The 21177-nt window shown below is 49.8% G+C and overlaps 1 protein-coding gene across 1 annotated transcript in view; it reads left to right on the forward strand.

Moving 5' to 3' along the window:
* The first annotated feature begins 361 nt into the window (after nt 1-361).
* The window catches only part of LOC148502505 (uncharacterized), a 346350-nt gene continuing 325534 nt past the window's right edge, over nt 362-21177 (forward strand). Inside the window, exons 1-2 of the mRNA XM_088449785.1 lie at nt 362-409; nt 10847-10961. Of these exons, the coding sequence (XP_088305911.1) occupies nt 10884-10961 (78 nt within the window). The 5' untranslated portion in view covers nt 362-409; nt 10847-10883. The remainder of the gene's footprint in view (nt 410-10846; nt 10962-21177) is intronic.

A 21177-nucleotide genomic window follows, 5' to 3' on the forward strand; every position in this document is an offset into this window, starting at 1 on the left:
AATAATAATAATAATAAACATCTTTACCTGTTACTAGACACAACAATGGTCGCTCTCTGCATCTCACCCGGAAGTTGCTGTTTATAGAAGACACGCCCCTCTGGATAGCCACGCCCCGCCCCTCTCATCTCCTTATAGCTATGGCTCCTGTCTGCCCCGCCCCTCCTATCATAGTGACCGCCCTCCTCTTATTCCCCTCAGTGCGGTGATTGGAAGCAGCGAGTAACCAGGCGGTTACCGCTCACAGCTTCATCACTAGAGTAACAGCTTAATAGTCTAATGGTGTCCTCATGTACGGTGACCGGCGGCCATATTCTTATAGTCTACCAGTCACAGAGCAGAGGGGGCGGGGCCACAGGGGCTTAAGCTGCCATTTTGTCATAGACATTCCTGGCACAGCCGGAGCCAGGTAACGTGTCCTGTGTATAGTATATTATTATTATATAGGGGAGAGGGGACCGTACAGTGATATATGAGGGGGAATAACACAGCTCCCAGCACACACTGATATGTGGTATTATTATATAAGGAGAGGGGACTGTACAGTGATATATGAGGGGGAATAACAGCTCCCAGCACACACTGATATGTGGTATTATTATTATATAGGGGAGAGGGGACCGTACAGTGATATAAGAGGGGGAATAACACAGCTCCCAGCACACACTGATATGTGGTATTATTATTTTATAGGGGAGAGGGGACTGTATAGTGATATATGAGGGGGAATAACACAGCTCCCAGCACACACTGATATGTGGTATTATTATATAGGTGAGAGGGGACTGTACAGTGATATATGAAGGGGAATAACAGCTCCCAGCACACACTGATATGTAGTATTATTATATAGGGGAGAGGGGACCGTACAGTGATATATGAGGGGGATTAACACAGCTCCCCGCACACACTGATATGTGGTATTATTATTATATAGGGAGAGGGGACTGTACAGTGATATATGAGGGGCAATAACACAGATCCCAGCACACACTGATATGTGGTATTATTATTATATAGGGGAGAGGGAACCGTACAGTGATATATGAGGGGGATTAACACAGCTCCCAGCACACACTGATATGTGGTATTATTATTATATAGGGGAGGGGACTGTACAGTGATATATGAGGGGGAATAACACAGCTCCCAGCACACACTGATATGTGATATTATTATATAGGGGGAGGGGACCGTACAGTGATATATGAGGGGGATTAACACAGCTCCCAGCACACACTGATATGTGGTATTATTATTATATAGGGGAGGGGACTGTACAGTGATATATGAGGGGGAATAACACAGATCCCAGCACACACTGATATGTGGTATTATATAGGGGAGAGGGAACCGTACAGTGATATATGAGGGGGAATAACGCAGCTCCCAGCACACACTGATATGTGGTATTATTATATAGGCGAGAGGGGACTGTACAGTGATATACGGTATTATTACAGTGTTTGCAAATACGCGCTATAGCGCGTATTTTACCCACAAACGAAGCCCGGTGACTCACTTTGTCAGAGTGGGTGGGTCCCCGGGGACGCGCTCCGCTGCTGACCATTCCCCTGGCTCCTGCTATGATTGATGTCTCAGGGAGCACTATTAAAGGAGCCATTACGCGGGAGCTGGGGTGTAACTCTGCGGGAGACTTTAGTATTACCGGCCTGTATGTCACACATCCCACACTCGCCGGGAACACCTGGACACCCGCCTGGAACACTTAACTCGCTGTTATTGGTCCTCGGCCTCTTCTGGGTGTTGTACAGACACGTCCCGTGGTTCTCCTCCGTACCGGGCAACTCCGGGGTAGCTGCAGCTTTCGCACCGCGTGAAAGGGCTGCTGTTGGTGTAGGGTCTGCCATCTAACAGGTTGCCCTTCTGGCTGTCTATCAGCCCCTCGCTGTCCTGCTCTCCCTTCTCCAAGTGCGGAGATGTCTCTCTCCGCCGTGGCAGTCTTGCTCTCCCGCCGGCTGCATGTGGTGGTAAAGGGTGCAGCTGCCGGATAGGACGATGATGATGATCAGAGGATAGCGTGAGGAGTAATGTGCCCGACACCCCTGGCCCGAAGACTGGTCCCGGCGGCCCCCCGGCCCGAAGACTTGCCTGGTCCTGGAGGCCCACCTTGCAAGAAAGACTGTGCCCCGCCCCAGCATGAACACTCCGCCCCCTCCGGGTTGAAGGTACTTGTAAAGAGGGGTAGCGAGGCGGGTGGGGAATGGTGAGGCCGCGGGAATTACTGTCAGACACAGACTTCATCCTGTCGAGGTTCATGCTTCTTGCAGCTCCCTGGAACAGTAGGAGCGGAGGTGCTGTCACGCCGCCGCATGCCGCTGGTCTTGCTCGACGGCATGTGGTAGCGTAACAGCACCTCCGCTCCTATTGTTCCAGGGACCTGCTAGGAGCATGAACATCACGCTCTGGCAGTGGGTATGTAGGGGAGCCTGGGGTGCTGGGGCCGGGCGCACTTATCATGTCCCTCCCTAGCTGTATTCACCACTCCTGCCTCCTCCTCTGTAAAAACAGAGCAACGGGGGTAGTTATTGAAGCAGTGAGTAGTTGAGGGAGGGTTAATAATTGATGTTGTGAGTAGTGGTGGGAGGGGTAATAATTGATGTTGTGAGTAGTGGAGGGAGGGGTAATAATTGATGTTGGGAGTAGTGGAGGGAGGGGTAATAATTGATGTTGGGAGTAGTGGAGGGAGGGGTAATAATTGATGTTGGGAGTAGTGGAGGGAGGGGTAATAATTGATGTTGGGAGTAGTGGAGGCAAGGGTAATAATTGATGTTGGGTGTAGTGGTGGGAGGGGCAATAATTGATGTTGGCAGTAACGGAGGGAGGGGTAATTGATGCAGGGAATAGTGGAGGGAGGGGTAATAATTGATGTTGGGAGTAGGGGGGTTGTTATTGATGCAGGAAGTAGTGGGGGGGTTGTTATTGGTGGGGGGGTTGTTAGTGAATCAGGGAGTAGTGGGGGAGATGTTAGCGATGCAGGGAGTAGTGGGAGGGTTGTTAGTGATGCAGGGAGTAGTGGGGGAGTTGTTAGTGATGCAGTGAGTAGTGGTGGAGATGTTAGTGATGCAGGGAGTAGTGGGGGGGTTGTTAGTGAAGCAGGGAGTAGTGGGGGGGGTGTTAGTGATGCTGGGAGTAGTGGAGAAGGGTGGGTTGTTAGTGATGCTGGGAGTAGTGGGGGGATTGTTAGTGATGCTGGGAGTAGTGGAGAAGGGGGGGTTGTTATTGATGCTGGGAGTAGTGGAGGGGATGTTAGTGATGCTGGGAGTAGTGGGGGGGATGTTAGTGATGCTGGGAGTAGTGGGGGGGATGTTAGTGATGCTGGGAGTAGTGGGGGGGATGTTAGTGATGCTGGGAGTAGTGGGGGGGATGTTAGTGATGCTGGGAGTAGTGGGGGGGATGTTAGTGATGCTGGGAGTAGTGGGGGGGATGTTAGTGATGCTGGGAGTAGTGGGGGGGTTGTTAGTGATGCTGGGAGTAGTGGGGGGGATGTTAGTGATGCTGGGAGTAGTGTGGGGGATGTTAGTGATGCTGGGAGTAGTGGAGAAGGGGTGGTTGTTACTGGTACTGGCAGTAGTGGGGGAAGTCCCAGGACTTCTCCCCATTGATGTGCAGCCTCTGTTTCCTATAGATGGGCTCTTTGTATATCATGTGCCTGCATGATAAGCTGCTGATGGTGAAATCAATATTATTAATGGCGTTAGCTGAGGGGCCAATATCTGGAATGCATCGCATTCTGGATATTGATATATCTGGCAGCAATACGTCCCCCATAGAAACCTATGGGGGATGCGGCTGTCAGCGGGAATGGAGGGATCACAGCAGGTATTGGAGATACCTGTTGAGGTCCCTCCTTGACACATCCGGGGGAAACTTAATATTTGAGGTAAACCTCCGAAAACAGGTGTTTATATTATATTATATTCAATAATAAATGGGCCCCTAAAACTTTAGTTGGTTAACACTGGCAGCTCTAATGTTCATTACCAGCACCTGACTCTATTATGGAAAAATGTCTCATTGTGCACTAAAGATTAAAAACTTTAATTCCGACGGGACCCAGAAAAGGTCAGGTAGGACCCCAAATTAGCAAAGTGAGGGCTCCCAGGGACCCACACTTTTTTTGGCTCACCACGATCACTGTATTATTATATAGGGGGAGGGGACTGTGGTATATGAGGGGGAATAACACAGCTCCCAGCACACACTGATATGTGGTATTATTATTATATAGGGGAGAGGGGACTGTACAGTGATATATGAGGGGGAATAACACAGCTCCCATCACACACTGATATGTAGTATAATTATTATATTGTGGAGAGGGGACCGTACAGTGATATATGGTATTAATATATAGGGAGAGGGGACTGTACAGTGATATATGAGGGGGAATAACACAGCTCACAGCACACACTGATATGTGGAATAATTATTATATAGGTGGAGAGGACTGTTCAGTGATATGAGGAGGAATAACACAGCTCCCATCACACACTAATATGTGGTATAATTTTTACATAGGGGGGAGGGGACCGTACAGTGATATATGGTATTATTAATATATAGGGGGAGGGGACTGTACAGTGATATATGAGGGGGAATAACACAGTTCCCAGCACACACTATGTGATATAATTACTATATAGGGGGAGAGGACTGTACAGTGATATATGAGGAGGAATAACACAGCTCCCAGCACACACTGATATGTGGTATTATTATTATTATATAGGGGGGAGGGGACTGTACAGTGATATATGAGGGGGAATAACACAGCTCCCAGCACTGATATGTGGTATTATTATATAGGGGAGAGGGGACCATATAGTGATATATGAGGGGGAATAACATAGATCCCAGCACACACTGATATGTGCTATTATTATTATTATTATATAGGGGAGAGGGGACTGTACAGTGATATATGAGGGGGAATAACACAGCTCCCAGCACACACTGATATGTGGTATTATTATTATATAGGGGGGAGAGGACTGTACAGTGATATACGAGGGGGAATAACACAATTTACAGGTACCTCCGGTTCCACAGCAGTCTGTAATCCCCCTTCAGGTACTACCACAGGCTTTACAGCCACCTTGTTTGGATGCTTTTTCAAATTCAGTACAGAGTTTGGCAGGCTCTATGGCTTTGTAGTCTATGTTACAGGATGCCAAGCCTAGGAAGGCATCTAAACGCCCAGTGGTGTCATCACAATCTACACAGACACAGACGTGTCATCAGATGACGGCGCAGTAGATGATGATTCTGATTCCTCTCCACAGGAGGTGGAGCCTAAGGGGGCGTACACATTGGGCGATATTACTGAGCGATTGCACAATTACGACATTCTAATCGTGCAAATTGGCATGTCCAGGAATGGACTATGGGTCTGATTCAGAGCCGGACGCTATTTGCGCTCGCTCGTTCAGAAAAGGGGGTTGGCTATTTAAATTGACCGTTCGCTCTTTGCGGTCTGTTGACGCTTCCATGTCTGAACGAGCGAACAAAACATGTGGTCGTTATTCTGAAAAAACGCCCCCCTGGTCGCTCGCATCATACGTCATGTCCGCTATTTATGAGATTAATCGAGTACATCGAACGGCGTATGAACTGCTCGCTATTCTTGTGGTTGGTTTTTCCTACCGCAATCATGCGAGCAGTTCTGGCTAAAATACACCCAACTGACGTGGTCGATGACGCTTCTTTGTTAATTATGCACACCCTTAAAACGCCTGTTTTGACCTTTTGGCACGCCTGCGTTCTGATTTCCACTCCCCGTTTTCAAGCACCTTCCCCTGTTACCACCCACAAACGCCTCATCCTGTCACTCAAATTAGTAGGCTTTCGCTATTTTGTGAGCACACGATTTTCGGCCGCACTGACTAGTTCGCGCATGTGTACTAAAACCCGTACACATGCGCTGTTGTGCGAACATCGCTCGGAGCGAACGAGCGGCCGCTTACGAGCGGCTCTGAATGAGGTCCTGTGCCTGCACTGAACGACTGATCGTTCAGTGCAGACACTACAGGTGATCAGGAACGACGGAACGGTTACGATGTCGTATTCGTACATTCTTTCCTGATCGCCCAGTGTTTACACACCTTAAGTTGAGTATTAATGTTCCTGCTTTGGTGCGAGTGGTCCATTCCATTCTACTTATAGAGGATGAAGAACCTACCCCTAAATCCAAGCACCCTCAGTTTAAGCAGGTTAAGGTGACCTCAGCTGTTTTTCCTCTTTCTGACCAGCTAGTTGACCACATGGCGGAAGCCTGGCAATCTTCTGGTAAGAGGTATCTGCTGCAAAAGCGTTTGGTCTCATGTTACCCATTTCCTGAAGGTCACTGCAAGAAATGGGAATCACAGCCTGCGGTAGATTCTCATGCTACGCGCTTAATACACAGTGCTACGTTACCAATGCCTTTCATCTCTTCCCAAAAGGATTCTACAGATAGGAAGGTGGAGTCGATTTATTCTCCCTCAGGAGCCGTTAAACATCCGTCCATGGCTATATCATGGGTAGCCAAGGCGATAGAAAGCTGGGTATATGGTATGGAGGACACCTCCCGGGGTACGCTCCCGACACCCAGAGAGGTTTGGTAAGCCACATTAGAGATGCGGCTGCTTATATTGGTGAGGCCGCTCTGGATTCCAGTTTACTGATCTCAGGAGTCTCAGCTGCAGCAGTGTCTGCTCGCCGCTTCTTGTGGCTACGCTCCTGGAGGGCGGATGCGGATTCCAAAAACTGCCTGGAAACCTTGCCCTTCAATGGGGAGATGTTGTTTGGCCCAGACTTGGACAAAATTGTAGACACATTGGCAAAATTTAAGTCCGCTTTTCTGCCATCAGCACCTTCATAGGCCAGATCCTCTTCCTTTCTGTCCTTTCTTTCTCAAAGAAAGACCAAAGGACAGTCCTTTCCTAGACAGTCAGCGGCTAAATCGACCTCCAGACCTAAGAAACTGGCCTGGAGTGCCAGACGCCCTACTTCCAAGTCAGTGGATAAGTTCTCAGCCTGATGGGATGGGCCCCCTCTGGGGAATCTCAGAGTGGGAGGCTGACTTCTTCAGTTTGCCCAATATTGGTGTCTCACCACCAGGGATGCTTGGGTAAGAGAAGTGGTCTCTCAGGGGTATGCCCTCTCATTCCACCGAAAACCTCCCCACCAGTTTTTCTGCACAAGCCCTCCTGTGGACAAGACCAAGGCCTTGCATATCCCCAGGAGGCCATAGAGTCCTTGCTGAAAGCAGAGGTAATTGTACCAGTGTCACTATCTCAACACAGGACTGGTTACTATTCTACTCTGGTTCAAAAGCCGAATGGGTCTCATGGGCCTATCCTCAACCTTAAATCTCTGAACAAGTTCCTCAGAGTGCCCAGGTTGAGGATGGAAACTTTATGATCCATCATACTGGCTATGGAACCTGGGGATTACATGGTTTCCCTGGATATTCAGGATGCATACCTACATGTACCCATAGCGCCTTCTCACCAGCGTTCTCTGCGATTTGCTATTCTGCACCGTCATTCCAGTTTCGGGCGCTGCCATTTCGTTTTGTTGGGTTCTCAGGAAGTGCTACAACACCTGCACCTGACGATTGCTTGTCTTCGGGCACACGGGTGGCTGATCAATTGGAAAAAGTCCTCCCTAATACCCTCGCAGAGGATGGTTCATTTGGGAGCCTTCCTGGATTCTCATCAGCAGAGTATCTTTCTAACTCCAGAAAAGATCTCCTCACTGCAACAGGGAGTGCGCAGTTGCCTCGGCAGTCACCGGGTTTCGGTACACTCGGCGATGCAGGTTCTGTGGTCCATGGTGTTCACATTCGACATGGTGGAATATGCTCAGTTCCATTCAAGGCCCCTGTAGGGGTTGATACTATCCAAGTGGAACGGATTACCCCACCAGATCAATACTTAGAAGCTGGTACTTTCTTCGGAGGTGTGTCTGTCTCTATCTTGGTGGCTGCAAACGGCTCATCTCACCAACGGTCACCCCTTTTGGATCCCGGACTGGGTTCTCCTGACAACGGACGCCAGAGTTCGGGGCTGGGGCGCAGTGACCGGTCCTCACACCTTTCAGGGTCATTGGACTGCTGTCGAGACAATACTTCCAATCAACATATTGGAACTCCAGGCGGAGTACAAGGCCCTCAAGATGGCTCAGCACTTTCTTCAAGGAAAGCCCGTGCAGGTACGACAATGCCATCATGGTGGCTTACATCAACCATCAAGGAGGCACTTAAAGTCAGGCAGCAATGGCAGAAGTGTCCCGCATTCTGACATGGGTAGAGTGTCACCTCCCAGCAATTTCGTCAGTGTCCATCCCGGGAGTTCTCAATTGCGAACAGACTTCCTCAGCCGTCACAACGTGCATCCAGGAGAGTGAACTCCTACTGGACAAATGGGGGCTCCCAGAGGTGGACCTCATGGCATCCCGACACAATCATAAGTTAACGGTGTACAGGTCCAGAACAAGAGATGCCGAAACAAGCTTAGTGGATGCTCTGTCAGTGAAATGGACCTTCCAGTTTGTTTACCTATTTCCTCCAGTATCCCTGCTTCCTCGGTTCTTCGGAAGTTCAAGCAGCACGGAGGCATGGTCCTGCTGGTGGCTCCAGCTTGGCCAGACGTCATTGGTACTGAGATCTTTGGAGTCTTTCCATCGTCACTCCATTCCTGCTACCTTAACGTCCGGACCTGTTATCTCAGGGTCCTTGCCTTTACCCGGACCTGGATCTTCTGTCTTTAATGGCGTGGCTCTTGAGACATCCCTCCTAAGGTCCAAAGGATTCTCTAGTTCTGTCATCACCACGATGCTTAAAGCACGTAAACCTGCCTCTGCCAGGATCTTCCACAGAGTGTGGCATACATATTTACAGTGGTGTCACTCTCGGGATTACGATCTCAGGTGTTTTTGGTATATCCAGGATATTGGCATTCCTTCAAGCTGGATTGGACCTGAAAGTACATGTCTCTGCACTTTGTTTGGTTCCAACGAAGAATTGCTTCGCTACCGGATGTCCTCACCTTTCTCCAGGGTGTCTTCCGGATTCAACCTCCCTTTGTTCCCCCAGTGGCTCCTTGGGATTTGGCAGTAGTTATTCGGGCCCTCCAGGGTTCTCCATTTAAACCCCTGGATTCAGTTGAACTTAAGTGGTTAACAGCTAAGACTTTTTCTCCTGGCTATTGCATCTGCTCTGCCAGAAGGGTGTCACAATATGGAGCGCTCTCCTGTCATCCTCCTTTTCTGATATTTCACCTGGACCGGGCTGTGCTTCGCACTTGCCCTGAGTTTCTTCCCAAGGTGGTTTCTAATTTCTATATTAACCAGGAGATTATTGTACCGGCCTTTCAGTCACCTGACCTCTCAGCAGGTGAGGCCTCATTGGATGTGTTCTGTGCTCTCAGGATGTATGTGGACCGTACCAGTTCCTTAGGAAATAAGACTCCTTGTTTGTGCTCTATGGATTTCACCAGAAAGGATGGCCGGCCAATAAACAAACATTGGCCAGGTGGCTTTGTATGATTATCTCAGATACACGCAGGCAGGCCTTCCGGTTCCGCCTTCTGTGACTGCTCATTCTACTTGGTCTGTGGGCCCCTCATGGGCAACTCGCAGTGGCGCCTTGGCTGTTCCGCTTTGTAAGGCGGCCACGTGGTCTTCCTTTCAGACCTTTCTAAGGTTCTATGCATTTGATACCTTTGCTTCTCAGGATGCTTTCTTTAGGCGCTGGATTCTCCTCCGAGCACAGGAGCTTCCCCACCCTTTAAAGGACTGCTTTGGGACATCCCCAAGGTCTCCCTGTGGAGCCTATGGACCCTGAAGAAGAAAATGAGAGATATGGTAAGAACTTACCTTTTGTTAACTCTTTCTTCGAAGCCCATAGGGTCCACAGGGCACCCACCCTGACACACCTGGCTTCATATGGGCTATGTTACTGGTCACCGGTTTCCCGTCTCCTTCTCTGCGAGTGTGATTCTTGAGTGTTCCACTCTTCCTTCTCTCTCTTTTTACTCCTCCGGCATGAGGCTGTATAAGGTGTGCCCAGGACTGTATGTATGAGGTGTAATGCTGGGCAGTGACTGGGTATGGGGGGTATATGTGCTGGACATGAGGCTGTATAAGGTGTGCCCAGGACTGTATGTATGAGGTGTAATGCTGGGCAGTGACTGGGTATGGGGGGTATATGTGCTGGACATGAGGCTGTATAAGGTGTGCCCAGGACTGTATGTATGAGGTGTAATGCTGGGCAGTGACTGTGTGTATGGGGGGTATATGTGCTGCACATGAGGATGTATAAGGTGTGCCCAGGACTATATGTATGAGGTGTAATGCTGGGTAGTGACTGTGGGTATGGGGGGTATATGTGCTGGACATGAGGATGTATAAGGTGTGCCCAGGACTGTATGTATGAGTGTAATGCTGGGCAGTGACTGTGGGTATGGGGGGGTATATGTGGTGCACATGAGGATGTATAAGGTGTGCCCAGGACTGTATGTATGAGTTGTAATGCTGGGCAGTGACTGTGGGTATGTGGTATATGTGCTGGACATGAGGCTGTATAAGGTGTGCCCAGGACTGTATATATGAGGTGTAATGCTGGGCAGTGACTGTGTGTATGGGGGTATGTGTGCTGGACATGAGACTGTATAAGGTGTGCCAGGACTGTATGTATGAGGTGTAATGCTGGGCAGTGACTGTGTGTATGGGGGTATATGTGCCGGATTCTTTGATTATGTTTCCCAGCCTGTGTTTCATTTTTGCAATTACTACTTATGTTCTTTGTGATATTTATTATAATTATTATATTCATTCTTAGACGATTGAGCTGTGGTGAAATCACTGTTTCACTGAAGATGGACAAGGACCAGAGTCACAAAAGCCAGAAGATTTTACACCTCACCCTAGAGATAATCTACCTGCTGACTGGGGAGGTGAGAGGTTCTGGGGGGGAAGGGTCACATTGATCTCACTTATATCTATAGCAATAATACAGAGACATGACTGGGGAGGTGAGAAGATCTGGGAGTGTCACAGTGACATCACTTATATCTATAAGAATAATACAGGGACATGACTGGGGAGGTGGGGGGATCTGGGAGTGTCACAGTGACATCACTTATATCTATAGTAATAATACAGGGAGGTGACTGGGGAGGTGGGGGGATCAGGGATTGTCACAGTGACATCACAAATCTATAGTAGTAATAGAGGGATATGATTAGGGAGCTGAGGGGGATGTGGGAGTGTCACAGTGACATTAATTACATCTATAGTAATAGTACAGGAATATTACTGGGGAGGTGAGGGGTTCTCGGAGTGTCACAGTGACATCACAAATCTATAGTAATAATATATTGACATGACTGCGGAGGTGAGGGGATCTGGGAGTGTATGTAGTGATGTTTGCTGTCTCCCCCAATACATAGGAGTACACAGTAGTGAAGAAGACATCTGGTGAGTGTAAGACACCCAGCAGCCATACCCATGGGTCAGGAGGACTCAGCACGACCCAGAGCCAAATCACGGTGCCTCCACCTCACTCACTGATACATGAGAGACACAATGACCAGAAGATCTTGGAACTCACCAACAAGATCATTCAGCTGCTAACTGGAGAGGTGACTGCTGGGAATGGGACATTGGGTGTATAATACAGCCATCACAGCAGCGGGTGTATAATACAGCCATCACAGCAGCGGGTGTATAATACAACCATCACAGCAGCGGGTGTATAATACAGCATTCACAGCAGCGGGTGTATAATACAGCATTCACAGCAGCGGGTGTATAATACAGCATTCACAGCAGCGGGTGTGTAATACAGCATTCACAGCAGCGGGTGTGTAATACAGCAATCAGCAGCAGCTGTGTAATACAGCATTCACAGCAGCGGGTGTGTAATACAGCAGTCACAGCAGCGGGTGTGTAATACAGCATTCACAGCAGCGGGTGTGTAATACAGCCATCACAGCTGCGGGTGTGTAATACAGCCATCACAGCAGCGGGTGTGTAATACAGCCGTCACAGCAGCGGGTGTGTAATACAGCCGTCACAGCAGCGGGTGTATAATACAGCCGTCACAGCAGCGGGTGTATAATACGGCAGTCACAGCAGCGGGTGTATAATACGGCAGTCACAGCAGCGGGTGTATAATACGGCAGTCACAGCAGCGGGTGTATAATACGGCAATCACAGCAGCGGGTGTATAATACAGACGTCACAGCAGCGGGTGTATAATACAGCATTCACAGCAATACAGCATTCACAGAAGCGGGTGTATAATACAGCATTCACAGCAGCGGGTGTGTAATACAGCATTCACAGCAGCGGGTGTGTAATACAGCATTCACAGCAGCGGGTGTGTAATACAGCATTCACAGCAGCGGGTGTGTAATACAGCCATCACAGCTGCGGGTGTATAATACAGCCATCACAGCAGCGGGTGTATAATACAGCCGTCACAGCAGCGGGTGTATAATACAGCCGTCACAGCAGCGGGTGTATAATACAGCCGTCACAGCAGCGGGTGTATAATACAGCATTCACAGCAATACAGCATTCACAGCAGCGGGTGTGTAATACAGCAGTCACAGCAGCGGGTATATAATACAGCAATCACAGCAGCGGGTGTATAATACAGCCGTCAGAGCAGCGGGTGTATAATACAGCAATCACAGCAGCAGGTGTATAATACAGACGTCACAGCAGCGGGTGTATAATACAGCATTCACAGCAATACAGCATTCACAGCAGCAGGTGTGTAATACAGCATTCACAGCAGCGGGTGTATAATACAGCATTCACAGCAGCGGGTGTGCAATACAGCAATCACAGCAGCAGCTATGTAATACAGCATTCACAGCAGCGGGTGTATAATACAGCCGTCACAGCAGCGGGTGTATAATACAGCCGTCACAGCAGCGGGTGTATAATACGGCCGTCACAGCAGCGGGTGTATAATACGGCCGTCACAGCAGCGGGTGTATAATACGGCCGTCACAGCAGCGGGTGTATAATACGGCCGTCACAGCAGCGGGTGTATAATACGGCCGTCAGAGCAGCGGGTGCGTATAATACAGCCGCCACAGCAGCGGGTGTATAATACAGCCGTCACAGCAGCGGGTGTATAATACAGCCGTCACAGCAGCGGGTGTATAATACAGCATTCACAGCAATACAGCATTCACAGCAGCGGGTGTGTAATACAGCAGTCACAGCAGCGGGTATATAATACAGCAATCACAGCAGCGGGTGTATAATACAGCCGTCAGAGCAGCGGGTGTATAATACAGCAATCACAGCAGCAGGTGTATAATACAGACGTCACAGCAGCGGGTGTATAATACAGCATTCACAGCAATACAGCATTCACAGCAGCAGGTGTGTAATACAGCATTCACAGCAGCGGGTGTATAATACAGCATTCACAGCAGCGGGTGTGTAATACAGCAATCACAGCAGCAGCTGTGTAATACAGCATTCACAGCAGCGGGTGTATAATACAGCCGTCACAGCAGCGGGTGTATAATACAGCCGTCACCGCAGCGGGTGTATAATACAGCCGTCACAGCTGCGGGTGTATAATACAGCCGTCACAGCAGCGGGTGTATAATACAGCCGTCACAGCAGCGGGTGTATAATACGGCCGTCACAGCAGCGGGTGTATAATACGGCCGTCACAGCAGCGGGTGTATAATACGGCCGTCACAGCAGCGGGTGTATAATACGGCCGTCACAGCAGCGGGTGTATAATACGGCCGTCAGAGCAGCGGGTGTGTATAATACAGCAATCACAGCAGCGGGTGTATAATACAGACGTCACAGCAGCGGGTGTATAATACAGCATTCACAGCAATACAGCATTCACAGCAGCGGGTGTGTAATACAGCATTCACAGCAGCGGGTGTATAATACAGCCATCACAGCAGCGGGTGTATAATACAGCATTCACAGGAGCGGGTGTATAATACAGCAATCACAGCAGCGGGTGTATAATACAGCATTCACAGCAGCGGGTGTATAATACAGCCGTCAGAGCAGCGGGTGTATAATACAGCCGTCAGAGCAGTGTGTGTATAATACAGCATTCACAGCAGCGGGTGTATAATACAGCATTCACAGCAGCGGGTGTGTAATACAGCAATCAGCAGCAGCTGTGTAATACAGCATTCACAGCAGCGGGTGTGTAATACAGCAGTCACAGCAGCGGGTGTGTAATACAGCATTCACAGCAGCGGGTGTGTAATACAGCCATCACAGCTGCGGGTGTGTAATACAGCCATCACAGCTGCGGGTGTGTAATACAGCCATCACAGCAGCGGGTGTGTAATACAGCCGTCACAGCAGCGGGTGTGTAATACAGCCGTCACAGCAGCGGGTGTGTAATACAGCCGTCACAGCAGCGGGTGTGTAATACGGCAGTCACAGCAGCGGGTGTATAATACGGCATTCACAGCAGCGGGTGTATAATACGGCAGTCACAGCAGCGGGTGTATAATACGGCAATCACAGCAGCGGGTGTATAATACAGACGTCACAGCAGCGGGTGTATAATACAGCATTCACAGCAATACAGCATTCACAGAAGCGGGTGTATAATACAGCATTCACAGCAGCGGGTGTGTAATACAGCATTCACAGCAGCGGGTGTGTAATACAGCATTCACAGCAGCGGGTGTGTAATACAGCATTCACAGCAGCGGGTGTGTAATACAGCCATCACAGCTGCGGGTGTGTAATACAGCCGTCACAGCAGCGGGTGTATAATACAGCCGTCACAGCAGCGGGTGTATAATACAGCCGTCACACGAGCGGGTGTTTAATACAGCATTCACAGCAATACAGCATTCACAGCAGCGGGTGTGTAATACAGCAGTCACAGCAGCGGGTATATAATACAGCAATCACAGCAGCGGGTGTATAATACAGCCGTCAGAGCAGCGGGTGTATAATACAGCAATCACAGCAGCAGGTGTATAATACAGACGTCACAGCAGCGGGTGTATAATACAGCATTCACAGCAATACAGCATTCACAGCAGCAGGTGTGTAATACAGCATTCACAGCAGCGGGTGTATAATACAGCATTCACAGCAGCGGGTGTGCAATACAGCAATCACAGCAGCAGCTATGTAATACAGCATTCACAGCAGCGGGTGTATAATACAGCCGTCACCGCAGCGGGTGTATAATACAGCCGTCACCGCAGCGGGTGTATAATACAGCCGTCACAGCAGCGGGTATATAATACGGCCGTCACAGCAGCGGGTGTATAATACGGCCGTCACAGCAGCGGGTGTATAATACGGCCGTCACAGCAGCGGGTGTATAATACGGCCGTCACAGCAGCGGGTGTATAATACGGCCGTCAGAGCAGCGGGTGTGTATAATACAGCAATCACAGCAGCGGGTGTATAATACAGACGTCACAGCAGCGGGTGTATAATACAGCATTCACAGCAATACAGCATTCACAGCAGCGGGTGTGTAATACAGCATTCACAGCAGCGGGTGTATAATACAGCCATCACAGCAGCGGGTGTATAATACAGCATTCACAGGAGCGGGTGTATAATACAGCAATCACAGCAGCGGGTGTATAATACAGCATTCACAGCAGCGGGTGTATAATACAGCCGTCAGAGCAGCGGGTGTATAATACAGCCGTCAGAGCAGTGTGTGTATAATACAGCATTCACAGCAGCGGGTGTATAATACAGCATTCACAGCATTCACAGCAGCGGGTGTGTAATACAGCAATCAGCAGCAGCTGTGTAATACAGCATTCACAGCAGCGGGTGTGTAATACAGCAGTCACAGCAGCGGGTGTGTAATACAGCATTCACAGCAGCGGGTGTGTAATACAGCCATCACAGCTGCGGGTGTGTAATACAGCCATCACAGCTGCGGGTGTGTAATACAGCCATCACAGCAGCGGGTGTGTAATACAGCCGTCACAGCAGCGGGTGTGTAATACAGCCGTCACAGCAGCGGGTGTGTAATACAGCCGTCACAGCAGCGGGTGTGTAATACGGCAGTCACAGCAGCGGGTGTATAATACGGCATTCACAGCAGCGGGTGTATAATACGGCAGTCACAGCAGCGGGTGTATAATACGGCAATCACAGCAGCGGGTGTATAATACAGACGTCACAGCAGCGGGTGTATAATACAGCATTCACAGCAATACAGCATTCACAGAAGCGGGTGTATAATACAGCATTCACAGCAGCGGGTGTGTAATACAGCATTCACAGCAGCGGGTGTGTAATACAGCATTCACAGCAGCGGGTGTGTAATACAGCATTCACAGCAGCGGGTGTGTAATACAGCCATCACAGCTGCGGGTGTGTAATACAGCCGTCACAGCAGCGGGTGTATAATACAGCCGTCACAGCAGCGGGTGTATAATACAGCCGTCACACGAGCGGGTGTTTAATACAGCATTCACAGCAATACAGCATTCACAGCAGCGGGTGTGTAATACAGCAGTCACAGCAGCCGGTATATAATACAGCAATCACAGCAGCGGGTGTATAATACAGCCGTCAGAGCAGCGGGTGTATAATACAGCAATCACAGCAGCAGGTGTATAATACAGACGTCACAGCAGCGGGTGTATAATACAGCATTCACAGCAATACAGCATTCACAGCAGCAGGTGTGTAATACAGCATTCACAGCAGCGGGTGTATAATACAGCATTCACAGCAGCGGGTGTGCAATACAGCAATCACAGCAGCAGCTATGTAATACAGCATTCACAGCAGCGGGTGTATAATACAGCCGTCACCGCAGCGGGTGTATAATACAGCCGTCACCGCAGCGGGTGTATAATACAGCCGTCACAGCAGCGGGTGTATAATACGGCCGTCACAGCAGCGGGTGTATAATACGGCCGTCACAGCAGCGGGTGTATAATACGGCCGTCACAGCAGCGGGTGTATAATACGGCCGTCACAGCAGCGGGTGTATAATACGGCCGTCACAGCAGCGGGTGTATAATACGGCCGTCACAGCAGCGGGTGTATAATACGGCCGTCACAGCAGCGGGTGTATAATACGGCCGTCACAGCAGCGGGTGTATAATACAGCATTCACAGCAATACAGCATTCACAGCAGCGGGTGTGTAATACAGCAGTCACAGCAGCGGGTATATAATACAGCAATCACAGCAGCGGGTGTATAATACAGCCGTCAGAGCAGCGGGTGTATAATACAGCAATCACAGCAGCAGGTGTATAATACAGACGTCACAGCAGCGGGTGTATAATACAGCATTCACAGCAATACAGCATTCACAGCAGCAGGTGTGTAACACAGCATTCACAGCAGCGGGTGTATAATACAGCATTCACAGCAGCGGGTGTGTAATACAGCAATCACAGCAGCAGCTATGTAATACAGCATTCACAGCAGCGGGTGTATAATACAGCCGTCACAGCAGCGGGTGTATAATACAGCCGTCACCGCAGCGGGTGTATAATACAGCCGTCACAGCTGCGGGTGTATAATACAGCCGTCACAGCAGCGGGTGTATAATACGGCCGTCACAGCAGCGGGTGTATAATACGGCCGTCACAGCAGCGAGTGTATAATACGGCCGTCACAGCAGCGGGTGTATAATACGGCCGTCAGAGCAGCGGGTGTGTATAATACAGCAATCACAGCAGCGGGTGTATAATACAGACGTCACAGCAGCGGGTGTATAATACAGCATTCACAGCAATACAGCATTCACAGCAGCGGGTGTGTAATACAGCATTCACAGCAGCGGGTGTATAATACAGCCATCACAGCAGCGGGTGTATAATACAGCATTCACAGCAGCGGGTGTATAATACAGCAATCACAGCAGCGGGTGTATAATACAGCATTCACAGCAGCGGGTGTATAATACAGCCGTCAGAGCAGCGAGTGTATAATACAGCCGTCAGAGCACCGGGTGTATAATACAGCATTCACAGCAGCGGGTGTATAATACAGCATTCACAGCAATACAGCATTCACAGCAGCGGGTGTGTAATACAGCAATCACAGCAGCGGGTGTATAATACGGCAGTCACAGCAGCGGTTGTATAATACGGCATTCACAGCAGCGGGTGTATAATACGGCAATCACAGCAGCGGGTGTATAATACAGCCGTCAGAGCAGCGGGTGTATAATACAGCAATCACAGCACCAGGTGTATAATACAGACGTCACAGCAGCGGGTGTATAATACAGCCATCACAGCAGCGGGTGTATAATACAGCATTCACAGCAATACAGCATTCACAGCAGCAGGTGTATAATACAGCATTCACAGCAGCGGGTGTGTAATACAGCATTCACAGCAGCGGGTGTGTAATACTGCATTCACAGCAACGGGTGTGTAATACAGCCGTCACAGCAGCGACACCAGTCACAGCAGCGGGTGTATAATACAGCATTCACAGCAGCGGGTGTATAATACCGCATTCACAGCAGCGGGTGTGTAATACAGCCGTCACAGCAGCGACACCAGTCACAGCAGCGGGTGTATAATACAGCCGTCAGAGCAGCGGGTGTATAATACAGCCGTCACAGCAGCGGGTGTATAATACAGCATTCACAGCAATACAGCATTCACAGCAGCAGGTGTATAATACAGCATTCACAGCAGCGGGTGTGTAATACAGCATTCACAGCAGCGGGTGTGTAATACTGCATTTACAGCAACGGGTGTGTAATACAGCCGTCACAGCAGCAACACCAGTCACAGCAGCGGGTGTATAATACAGCATTCACAGCAGCGGGTGTATAATACAGCATTCACAGCAGCGGGTGTATAATACAGCATTCACAGCAGCGGGTGTGTAATACAGCAGTCACAGCAGCGGGTATATAATACAGCAATCACAGCAGCGGGTGTATAATACAGCCGTCAGAGCAGCGGGTGTATAATACAGCAATCACAGCAGCAGGTGTATAATACAGACGTCACAGCAGCGGGTGTATAATACAGCATTCACAGCAATACAGCATTCACAGCAGCAGGTGTGTAACACAGCATTCACAGCAGCGGGTGTATAATACAGCATTCACAGCAGCGGGTGTGTAATACAGCAATCACAGCAGCAGCTATGTAATACAGCATTCACAGCAGCGGGTGTATAATACAGCCGTCACAACAGCGGGTGTATAATACAGCCGTCACCGCAGCGGGTGTATAATACAGCCGTCACAGCTGCGGGTGTATAATACAGCCGTCACAGCAGCGGGTGTATAATACGGCCGTCACAGCAGCGGGTGTATAATACGGCCGTCACAGCAGCGAGTGTATAATACGGCCGTCACAGCAGCGGGTGTATAATACGGCCGTCAGAGCAGCGGGTGTGTATAATACAGCAATCACAGCAGCGGGTGTATAATACAGACGTCACAGCAGCGGGTGTGTAATACAGCATTCACAGCAGCGGGTGTATAATACAGCCATGACAGCAGCGGGTGTATAATACAGCAATCACAGCAGCAGCTATGTAATACAGCATTCACAGCAGCGGGTGTATAATACAGCCGTCACAACAGCGGGTGTATAATACAGCCGTCACCGCAGCGGGTGTATAATACAGCCGTCACAGCTGCGGGTGTATAATACAGCCGTCACAGCAGCGGGTGTATAATACGGCCGTCACAGCAGCGGGTGTATAATACAGCCGTCACAGCAGCGAGTGTATAATACGGCCGTCACAGCAGCGGGTGTATAATACGGCCGTCAGAGCAGCGGCTGTGTATAATACAGCAATCACAGCAGCGGGTGTATAATACAGACGTCACAGCAGCGGGTGTATAATACAGCATTCACAGCAATACAGCATTCACAGCAGCGGGTGTGTAATACAGCATTCACAGCAGCGGGTGTATAATACAGCCATCACAGCAGCGGGTGTATAATACAGCATTCACAGCAGCGGGTGTATAATACAGCAATCACAGCAGCGGGTGTATAATACAGCATTCACAGCAGCGGGTTTATAATACAGCCGTCAGAGCAGCGAGTGTATAATACAGCCGTCAGAGCAGCGGGTGTATAATACAGCATTCACAGCAGCGGGTGTATAATACAGCATTCACAGCAATACAGCATTCACAGCAGCGGGTGTGTAATACAGCAATCACAGCAGCGGGTGTATAATACGGCAGTCACAGCAGCGGTTGTATAATACGGCATTCACAGCAGCGGGTGTATAATACGGCAATCACAGCAGCGGGTGTATAATACAGCCGTCAGAGCAGCGGGTGTATAATACAGCAATCACAGCACCAGGTGTATAATACAGACGTCACAGCAGCGGGTGTATAATACAGCCATCACAGCAGCGGGTGTATAATACAGCATTCACAGCAATACAGCATTCACAGCAGCAGGTGTATAATACAGCATTCACAGCAGCGGGTGTGTAATACAGCATTCACAGCAGCGGGTGTGTAATACTGCATTCACAGCAACGGGTGTGTAATACAGCCGTCACAGCAGCGACACCAGTCACAGCAGCGGGTGTATAATACAGCATTCACAGCAGCGGGTGTATAATACAGCATTCACAGCAGCGGGTGTGTAATACAGCATTCACAGCAGCGGGTGTGTAATACAGCAATGACAGCAGCGGGTGTGCAATACAGCCGTCACAGCAGCGGGTGTGCAATACGGCCGTCACAGCAGCGGGTGTGCAATACGGCCGTCACAGCTGCGGGTGTGCAATACGGCCGTCACAGCAGCGGGTGTGCAATACGGCCGTCACAGCAGCGGGTGTGCAATACGGCCGTCACAGCAGCGGGTGTGCAATACGGCCGTCACAGCAGCGGGTGTGCAATACGGCCGTCACAGCAGCGGGTGTGCAATACGGCCGTCACAGCAGCGGGTGTGCAATACGGCAGTCACAGCAGCGGGTGTGCAATACGGCAGTCACAGCAGCGGGTGTGCAATACGGCAGTCACAGCAGCGGGTGTGTAATACGGCCGTCAGAGCAGCGGGTGTGTAATACGGACGTCACAGCAGCGGGTGTGTAATACGGCCGTCACAGCAGCGGGTGTGTAATACAGCATTCACAGCATTACAGCATTCACAGCAGCAGGTGTATAATACAGCATTCACAGCAGCGGGTGTGTAATACAGCATTCACA

This window comes from Taudactylus pleione, unplaced genomic scaffold (genome assembly GCF_031769625.1).
Source record: "Taudactylus pleione unplaced genomic scaffold, aTauple2 ptg000495l, whole genome shotgun sequence".
Lineage (NCBI taxonomy): Eukaryota > Metazoa > Chordata > Amphibia > Anura > Myobatrachidae > Taudactylus > Taudactylus pleione.